This window comes from Leuciscus leuciscus, assembly GCF_965113295.1.
Source record: "Leuciscus leuciscus genome assembly, chromosome: 3".
Lineage (NCBI taxonomy): Eukaryota > Metazoa > Chordata > Actinopteri > Cypriniformes > Leuciscidae > Leuciscus > Leuciscus leuciscus.
The window spans coordinates 16663168-16673612 of NC_138727.1; the positions used below are offsets into that span (position 1 = coordinate 16663168).

General features: G+C 40.0%; 1 protein-coding gene across 1 annotated transcript in view; it reads left to right on the forward strand.

Annotated features, from left to right (window-relative positions):
- Positions 1-3310: 3310 nt before the first annotated feature.
- The window catches only part of zbtb5 (zinc finger and BTB domain containing 5), a 9803-nt gene continuing 2668 nt past the window's right edge, over positions 3311-10445 (forward strand). Inside the window, exons 1-3 of the mRNA XM_082164764.1 lie at positions 3311-3488; positions 5505-6587; positions 7588-10445. The exon at positions 7588-10445 is cut by the window's right edge and continues 2668 nt beyond it. Of these exons, the coding sequence (XP_082020890.1) occupies positions 5508-6587; positions 7588-8619 (2112 nt within the window). The 5' untranslated portion in view covers positions 3311-3488; positions 5505-5507 and the 3' untranslated portion in view covers positions 8620-10445. The remainder of the gene's footprint in view (positions 3489-5504; positions 6588-7587) is intronic.

Sequence of the window (10445 nt, forward strand, 5' to 3'; positions counted from 1 at the left end):
TTCTGCATTTCTTCTTTTGCATGGTCTGGTTTAAAATTGTATATGATAGCAGCCTATGAACTTATATAGAGATGTTTAAGTTTTCTTGATATTGTTTTGATCAGTGTTTTTATATCTTTTAAGTGAACAAATTGTTCTCCTTAACTTCACTTGTGCACTACTCATATTACTAATCATACCATCACATTAACCAAACAGACAATTTGGTTAATTTTTAAAACATTATGTATCTGTATCTATATATATTTGCATATACAGGCATGTGAAAAAGAAAGGACACCCTTAAGCGTTTTATGGTTTTACGTATCAGAACATAAAAATCATCTGGTGTTGATGATTGAACATGATTGAATGATTGAATCTGGTCAGATGAACAACAACAACAAATGACATATTACACCCGTGTCATTATTTATTTAACAACGATAAAGCCAAAATGGAAAAGCCATGGGTAACAAACTAAGAACACCCTATGACTCAATTGCTTGTAAAGCCACTTTTAACAGCAATAAGCTGAAGGATTCGTTTTCTGTATGACAGTACAGTTTCTCTCGCATTGTTGGAGGAATTTTGGACCGCTGTTCTTTACAACGTCGCCTCAGTTCATTGAGGTTTGCGACATTTATTTATGCACAGCTCTCGTAAGGTCCCGCCACAGAATTTCAATCGGGTTGAGGTCTCTGGTCTTTGACTTGGTCAGTGCAACACCTTGATTCTTTTCATTTTCAGCCATTCTGTTGTGGATTTGCTGGTGTGCTTGGGATCATTGTCTTGTTGCTTGACCCAATTTCAGCCAAGCTTTAGCTGTCGGACAGATGGGCTCACATTTGACTCTAGAATACTGTAGTACTGTAATCTTACTGTAGAATAATGTACTACAAATTGTTTGGAAATGTCTGTATAACCCTTCTCGGAATGATGGCAGCAACAATTGCTTCTCTAAGATCGTTGATGTCTTTCCTGCTTGGCTTTGTGTTAACACACCTGAATGCTCCAGACCAGCCAAAACTTCTGATCACACTTGGTGATCACACTTGATGATGATTAGTTAATCAAATATATTTTGATTAGCAGCGCTTGACTGCTACTATCCTCTTAATTCCTATGGGAGCAGTAAGGATGTACTTAGTTTTGTCACTCATGGCTTTTCCATTTTGGCCTCGTTTTTGTTAAATAAATAGTGAGACTGTAATATGTCATGTGTTGTTGTTCATCTGAGGTTGTATTTACATAATTTAAGATCTGCCAAGGATCTGATTTTTTTTTTTTTATGTCCTGATACATAAACCCATGGAATTTAATAGGGTGTCCTTTCTTTTTCACATGACTAGCATATAAACACTGCATATATAAGAACAGGAAAATGAGGCTTCAATTCACACCAATTCACCAAAATTGGACAATAGAAGACTGGAAAAAAGTTGCCTGGTCTGATGAGTCTCGATTTCTGCAGCAACGTTCAGATTATCTAGGGTCAGCATTTGGCTTAAACAACATGAAAGCATGGATCCATCCTGCCTTGTATCAATAATTTAGGCTGGCTGGTGGTGTTAATGGTGTGAGAGGTATTTTCTTGGCACACTTTGGGCCCCTAGCATTTGAGCACCGTTTAAACGCCACAGCCTACCTGAGTATTGTTGCTGACCATGTCCATCCCTTTATGACCACAGAATACCCATATTCTGATGGCTATCCAGCAGAATAACGCACCATTTCACAAAGCTCAAATCATCTCAAACTGAACATGACAATGACTTCACTACAGGCTATACCAAACAGCTTCCACACCAGATCTCAATCCAAGAATAGAGGATCCTTTGGGATCCCAGCAAACACAGAATGTTGGCACAACATACCCAACCTTCTAACAACGTTTTAACAACATAGCCAAAAGGTTGCTATATACGTTGTGGGGTGAAATGTTACAGCGTCGTCACAATGTTGACATTAAAGCACCGTTCAGGGCCCTTCTGCCTATGGTGTCTTGACAACCACTGGACTATGTAGGCTACTCTGCCCTGAAGCGCAAAAATCAGCCTTTTAATCAGCCCGTTGGGCTCATTCTTCATCGAGCAAGGATACGTGAGTATTGCTTTAATTTAACCTACCTCAGCTAAATAAGATACGTAATTATTCAAACACAACCTACAACTTCATTTTCTAATGTGACTAATTATGTAGCCTCGCGTGCACTGTTTAGTTTTTCATTTGATTTGTCTGCTATTTAGTGTCATTCGTTTCTTTGCTCCTCTGGATCTGTGGATGTTTCCTGGACTGATTCCGTTTACCGAACTTTATCGTAATTTATTGTTTTAGTCAGATGTAGATAATTATATACTTTTTAAATATTGTTTATCCTTATTATTATTTATGGGGTTATCTGTAAATTAGCCTAATTATAATCAACACCTGCAAGTGTACACTTGAAGAGTAAAAATGACAGAAGGTTAAGTTCATTCAACTTTATTAAAACTGCATATATGGTTATCAAATTGCACTTCCAAAAGTCATACATTTGTGAAAAAAAACTAAATAAACGAATATACAAATTTCTTTTAAGCATAATACATAAAACATAAAAAGCAAAGATCAGAACATTTAATGAACAAACTCGCTTGTTCTACCCCGTTCATTAAAATGAACGAATCTTTTTTCGAGTCATTTCGTTCATTTAAGGGGCTTTAAATGTTATACTTTTAACAGCCAAATTCCACGAACACACCCACCTACGCAGTCTTTATAATATTCTGAATTAAAAAATTATTATAATGCAGTCAAAAACAATTTACAGGGAACATAAATAATTACTTTATTTAATTACTAATTACTAATAATTACAGGCGCATTACGGTTCATGAACGGATCGAACCCTGCTTCAGATACGAGCCTCCTGCAGAGGTGGTGGTGAAAGCAGGCCAAACTGCCACAGGCCTAATGTGTGAAACTTGTGCGTTGTGGTTTTCTGGGGAGGTGGAGTAACTATTATGTGTCCCTTTTGTTTTGAGATTTCTTATTGTTTTGATGTTGTTGTTTTACATGTTTGTTATTTAATCACCTCTATCTTAATTTTTTTTATAGTGCAATCAATAAATTAATTGTACATTTTGAAAACACGTTTCCATTCTATTCGTTTTTTTCTTCGTCTCCCCACCAGTCATACAGGTATGAAACTGCATGAGGGTGAGTAAATGGTGACAGAATTTTCATTTTTGGTAAACTATCCCTTTCAAAATCCACACGCGCGCTACTCATACACTCTCCAGTACAGTAGGTGGCGCAATGAGATTTCGAGTTCTCATTCCCAGATATGAAGACGCGCCTGGGCAGCTGATGCGATCTCCCCGGTCTCCCCTGACCTGTCTTTATTATGTCTAACTCCATAGGCCAATGCCTCCCCTTACTATCATGGGCAGTTTTTGCATGTATTTTTGGATGGTAACAGAGGACAAACCCGGACTCTCTGAAAACGCATGAGATAGACGTGAAAAGTAAGTGTGTTTCAGTACTATGTGAGGTAACTGAGCTAGCAGCTAACAGAGTAGCATCTATCCTCCAACATAACTAGCTTAATTTATTAATTGCACCCTTTAAACAATCAGCTGCTATCAATTTGATCGCATCTGAATCGGTTTCCTTTTTTTCCTGTTAGCACATAAAATGTGTGTTTACAGGACACCCAGTCAATCTTGATATAAAAGTCGTTCTTTGTCTTATTTTGCTGTAACGTTACATGCGGATTTCTTGTGTTAACCTGACTTTATGTTTGAAAAGGAGGTAGATTACATTTTTGCATCAGACTAGAGTTTTGACGCAAATTATTTGCTCTTCTCTGATTTAGTTTAACGGAAACTACTGATGATGGTCAACGATGAGCAGATAACTTTACCACTTACAGAATTTACCATGGTTTCCATAGCTTCCGCTGTACAGTTATTGTTACTACCATAACGGTGTTGGCAACTACCAGTTTTAAAACGTCGAAATTATACAAGATAGCAGACAGATTCTGAAAGAGTCTTACGTTGATTGTTAATGTGATTAATAAGGTGGTCCCATTATAATGTATGATGGGTTTAATGTAAATTGACATTGTTCATTGTTTACAAATAATAACCAAAAAGCACATGCAGTCAGGTAGACAGTCTCACTTAATTAGTAGTTGTGACCAATTTGTTATTTATATACAAAATTGTTAAATTAAGTGATTGCTTCATCTGCATCAGACACTTTTACATAATCAAACATGTCTGTTATACACCATCCGCATACTTTTTAAATTCATTTTAGAACTCGTTATCATTTACTGTAGGACACCAATCCAGACTGTTATGGTTTTTCTCTTCTCCTTTTTAGGAGAATAAGGAGTGTGGTTAGTTTAAACTAAATAATTTTGCAGTAAACCATTGGTTGTTTTGAGTCATTTGCTATTTACTGTATGATGTGGTTTGATCAGATTTGGTGTGTTTGCTACCACAGGACAGGAAATGAGTTGGTGTTTGTTGCATGTATAAAATATAAGATTATTTGATTTATTGTCTAATGTCGGTTTTTACTATATTGATTATAATTTAATTCTTTATTTAATATTATTTTGAAGTATCTGTTTCCTTGCGTATTAACAATTGTCATTTTCATTTTATGTTATCTGTAGAGATGTCTGTAGAAAACCAATAATAAACCAATATGAATAAACCAAATCAAAAGGATTCCATGTTAATGTTTTTTCTTTCTTTCTACTCACTATTTGTGTTAGAACTTAGTCCACAAACCCTTTAAAGTTTGATTCTGTATGATGGAGTACATCTACACAGAAAAATTTAAGTGTAGAAACAAATTTCACTCAGAAATTGCTAGTAATATTTCACAAATAATTAAAAAGAAATGGCAAGTAACTCATTGAATTAAACGTGAAGTTTTGACAATTCTAAAATAGCACTTTCTTGTGAAGCACTACTGTAGTACTGTAGTCCTGTTTTATTTACAATTTCAAAAATACTGTATTTACTGTAAAAATGTATTTACAGTGTAGTCTGTATTAGGCTTGCTGCGATAATCGGTGTTGCCGGTGTTAAACGGTGTTTAGCTGCACACTGATAACATCAGTTGCCCACTGCGGCAAATCATAATTTATTTATACTATAGTAATAAAAATCATTTAGCTCAGTTAGAGAACAGGCACCATTAAAAACTGAACACATCTGCTCAATTCAGATCAACAGTAGTCATATTTCATTTAATCACATGACGAGAGTGAGGCGAGCTTCCTGAAAAGACAATGGCGTAAGTAAAATGTACACGGGCATTCATAAGCGATTTAAAAGTGAGGTGGAAAAGAGGGAAAATCTCTAACTTCCCCCTCCCTCCCGGTGATACCGGTGTTACCAGTGTTGTGTCACATCAATTAACCCGTGGGAAAATGTCCTCACCGTCACATCCCTAGTCTGTATTGTTTGAGCATTAAATAGTTCCTCATCTTAACGTTCCTCTTCCTTGTTTGTTTTCAGGTCATGGATTTCCCAGGGCACTTTGAGCAGATCTTCCAGCAGTTGAACTACCAGCGGCTGCATGGACAGCTGTGTGACTGTGTGATCATGGTAGGCAGCCGTCATTTCAAGGCCCACCGCGCCGTGCTTTCCGCCTGCAGTACGCATTTCAGAGCCCTGTTTACTGCTGCCGAGGGAGACGCCAGCACGAGGATGATCCACCTGGACTCCGAGGTGGTGACAGCTGAAGCATTTGCTGCTCTCATGGACATGATGTACACATCCACGCTGATGCTAGGAGAGAGTAACGTTATGGATGTCCTGTTGGCTGCTTCTCATCTGCATCTAAACGCTGTGGTGAAAGCCTGTAAACACTACCTTACGACTCGCACACTGCCCATGTCTCCTCCGGCAGACCGTGGTGGGCAGCATCACGCTGAGCAGCAACAAGCAGCAGCGGCTGCGAACTCGCATCTCCAGCGCTCATTTCTGCTGCAACAGCTCGGTTTGAGCTTGGTCAGTTCTGCCCTGAGTGGGGCTGAAGATGGGGGAACAGGGAACGGGAGGAGAACGGGATCAGGGTGCGGTAGCGGGTTGGTAGATCAGCATGGTTCTCACCCGACACGCCGTTTCCTGAAGCGCAAACAGCCCATGACCCTGACCACTCCTGAGCGGGGGAGGCCGCGCATCTCCTCACAGGTGGGGGTATCGGAGGGCCGAGAGGGTGGAGAGGAGCTTCTGTCTCCAGATTCCCACAGTAAGATGGTGGATGAGGTCGTCGCTGGGATCATTCCTGGGGATGGTGGAGGTTTACTAGAGCAAGATGAGTACAGAAGGGGACTGAACCATGAAGACATGCAACTTCCCAGCCAGTCAGATGGAGGCAGGGGAGCAGGACCGGAAAAAACTTTGCTGCTGCCACGTAAGGAGGAGTACCCTGATGCGAGCCATCACCATAGCGAGGGGATAAAGATAAAGAATGGCGGTGAGGAAGAAGAGGAGCAGCAGCACATGCAAGTCGTGGTGAAGAGTGAGCCAATGAGTTCTCCCGAGGCTGTTGATGAGACTAGCGATGTTACCTCTCAGGCTGAAGGGAGTGACCAGGTAATTGCTTTTGATATTAAGCTAGTGGGAATGTAACATATTTTGTTACTGGATTTTAGGCACACATGATTTGTGAGTTTTTCCAAATTGTCCCAGCTAAGTTAGTATTTTGATTCCTGAATTTCCCCATGAATCAAACTGCATGCTAGCCTGCATGCCAGCTGAACTTAGCCCCGCCCACAACATTTGAGGTTGGGAAGTTCGGTCTGGACTTGATCCGTTGTGGAGCAACTATGCTCGAACCAGAGCTGTTTGGACCAATCAAATTGTCAGGGCGGGCTTTATACGATGATCGGATAATTGAATGAAGAACATGCGTCACTTACTCCGTTGCTCTGATTGGTTGTTGGTCTGTCCAATTGAGTGCAGAGGCATTTTCTTTCCTGGTTGGGTTGAAACACGCCCCTTAATCACAGCCCAATGGAGCAGTATCAGACTCATATTCTGACCAGAATTAGAGTATGATGACGTCAGGCTAACTGCATGCCTTTTCATTTCAGAAAAGTAATATTCATTGTAGATTTATAACCATTTTCAAAAAGGAAATGCTGTCACTTGTTTTGTTTTTCATATATTGTTCCTGAAAAAAATATTTACACTTCCATTCAAAAGTTTAAGGTCAGTCATTTATTTGTAAAAATTTTTAAGAGTTGAATACCTTTATTTAGCACACATTAAATTGATCAAAAGTCACAGTAAAGACAAAGTTCCGACAAAAAATAACCAGCACTACTGTTTTCAGCATTGATAAAAAGAAATGTTTCTTGAACAGAAAATCAGCATATTAGAATGATTTATGAAGGAACATGTCACATTAAAGACTGGATCTGAAAATAAATGATTGCCTATAATACATACAAAAGCCTACATACAAAAATAGTTGCCAGGGGGTGCTACCAAGATGGACTTTGTAAATATTTTGTAAGTACTAGTACTTACTTTGTAAATATTTAGTCTTAGTAAGTAGTTAGTACTTGGTAAGAATGTGATGTTTCCTCAGGTGGAGCCAGTTGGAGAAAAGCTGGAGCTGAGTCCGGAGGGCAGTGAGCGCAGCTTCTCCGATCCCCAGCCCAGCTCTGAGCTACTGATTAAAGGAAACAAGGGATTAGGAGCAGGAGAAGACAGAGGAAGAAGAGAAGAGCTCACCTGCAGTGAAGCTCTGGAGTCCTCCTCTGGATTGCATATCTCCAGTTTCCTCAGCACAAAGACCTTTGCTGGCAGATTGTCGTCATCTAACCTTACCCATAGTGTTGACAATGTTCCCAACACTACAACCGGAGAGTTTCAAGCAGACCACGATTCTGCTCGCTACTTCCTCCCTACTGATTCCATCAACACTGCATCTTCCTCTCTGCATCTTCCAGGCGAGGCTCAGGTCTGCTCTGACTTGCAGCCAGAGTCCCTCTTTCTGCGGCCACTGCATGATGGAATGGCATCATCCACTTCATTAACGGCGTCCCGTGGTGGATCTGTGGACCAGCTTGCGCTCGAGTTCCAGCGCAACATTTTGGGATTACAGACCTTCCCTCGTTCATCCAGGGGTGGCGCTGCAGGGTGCCACTCATACCGGCGCATCGCTCCCAAAGTTCCACCAGGAGGTGCTTTAACGCTTACGGATGGCTCTCAGCAACTTGACGTTGCTTCCTCGTCCTCTTCCTCCTCAATGCTTCACAATGGAGTAAACTTTGAGGGATCTGTCAATGTAGGTCAAAATGGTGGCAGCTCCAACTTGAACCCTCTACCCCAGTTGACAAGAGCCTCTGCAGATGTTCTGTCAAAGTGCAAAAAGGCCCTTTCCGAGCACAACGTGCTAGTGGTGGAAGGCGCCAGGAAGTATGCCTGCAAGATCTGCTGTAAGACGTTCCTCACTCTGACGGACTGCAAGAAACACATCAGAGTTCATACGGGAGAGCGCCCGTATGCCTGTCTGAAATGCGGCAAACGCTTTAGTCAGTCCAGTCACTTGTACAAGCACTCAAAAACAACCTGCTTACGATGGCAGAGCAGTGAAATGTCTAATGCCCTTCTCTAATTCATCACATTCACACGCACTCCAAAGACGCCATACAAGGATGACCGGCCACCAGTCAGTTTCTCTACTGTATGGGCAGACCTGTACACCATAATCTCACATCCACCATTATAGTAGCTTTAGTACCTTTTTTAAAAAGAAGTGTTTTTCAACACTGTTGTGTGTTCTTAACATGCTTTCAATTAACATGCCATTGATGGTACAAATTAAATGGATAGCTCACCCCAAAATCTTGTTTCTGACCTGACTTTCTTTCTTCTGCAGAACACAGATATATATATATATATTTTTAAAGGTAGTGTATATGAGTTTTTCTTTTTGGTCCATACAATAAACGTCAGTATGGTGTAATGTTTTAATTTTATGCACAAATACAGTTGAATCGTTCTTCAAAATCTCAACTTTTGTGTTCGGCAGAAGAAAGTAAGTCATTCAGGTTTAGTTCATTTTTTTGTGTGTACTATCCCTTTAGGTTTCACTGTGATATGTTTTTAAAAGAATGGTGATGGAGAGGTCTGCTTCAAGCATTGCAAGCAGATGTCAGACAGAACCTTAGTAGCTGAATCCTGGATCATGATGATCAAAAGCTTTTTGAGTTTCAGTCCCTCTATGGAAGTTAGTGTTGTATTGTCAGCTGTCTTGTTGAGGTATTTTTACTTCAGTGTACCTTTAGGCCAGTGGTTCTCAACCAGGGAGCCGGGGCCCACTAGGTGAATTCGCAAACTTCCGGGGAACCCAAAGTCTTAAAATTATTTCAATTGAGTTACATTAACATAATCTTGACTTAAATGTTAAAGATACTTAAAATAAACATTAAACTTCATCATATTTTTGACTTTATTTTATTACTTTAGAAGTACATTATCAGCTTTAATAGGTGGCCCTGTTGAAAATTGGTAAAAAGATGAGAACCGCTGCTTAAGCTCTGTTCCAAAACCAAGCGAGCTGCCTGGCAGTGAGGCGGTATCATAACTGAAATGGAAGCTCACGTTGGAACATAGGCAGTTGCTTTGTGCGCCACACATAATACTTAACATTACGGAGCTCCTAAGGTAGAGATGAGCAGCTCTGGTCCTGGAGGGCCACTGCCTTGCAGAGTATAGCTCTATCTCTAATCAAACAAACCTGCCTGTAATTTTTTAGTAATCCTGAAGACTTTGGTTAGATTTTTTTAAGGTATGTTTGATTGGGATGAAGGAGCTAAACTCTGCAGGGAACTGGGCCTTTCAGGTCCAGAGTTGCCCATCTCTACCTTAGGAGCTTCGCAATGTAATGCAGTAAAGGACATGGTGACGCGAAAAAATTTGAAATGGGAGGGAAAAATATTAAATTTCTCATGAAACTCATTTTCTTGTAAAAAGTTTGTATTTTCCTGCAAAAATTGTCCATTCCCATTCATTTCCCAAACGAAACTTTCCATTTGCTTGCAAACTTACATTTCAATGCCTTTGTGTCCACTAACGCGAAGTTTCTCAGACGAACAGAAACCTTTTGCAAGAGAATGTGAAAGTTTTGCAAGAAAATGCAGTTTTAGAACTTAAGACTTTTTGCATGGGCTAACGCAAAAGCACTGAAATATAATTTCTCCTTCCATTTCAGTTTCTCCATTAGGGGCTCTGTATATCTTACAGTTGATTCCAATGAAGTTTGACGTTAAATCCCTTTTAAGGAAAGTCATTTTACTCAGCGGCTATATTTGGCAGCTATTTCGGGTATCCAAGACCAAGTTCTGTCTACTTGAATGGAGAAATCCTGGAACCTCAAAACTGCTTGACCCTCTCACATTTAAATTACATAATTCAAATATCTTATGGGCTGTCCAAATT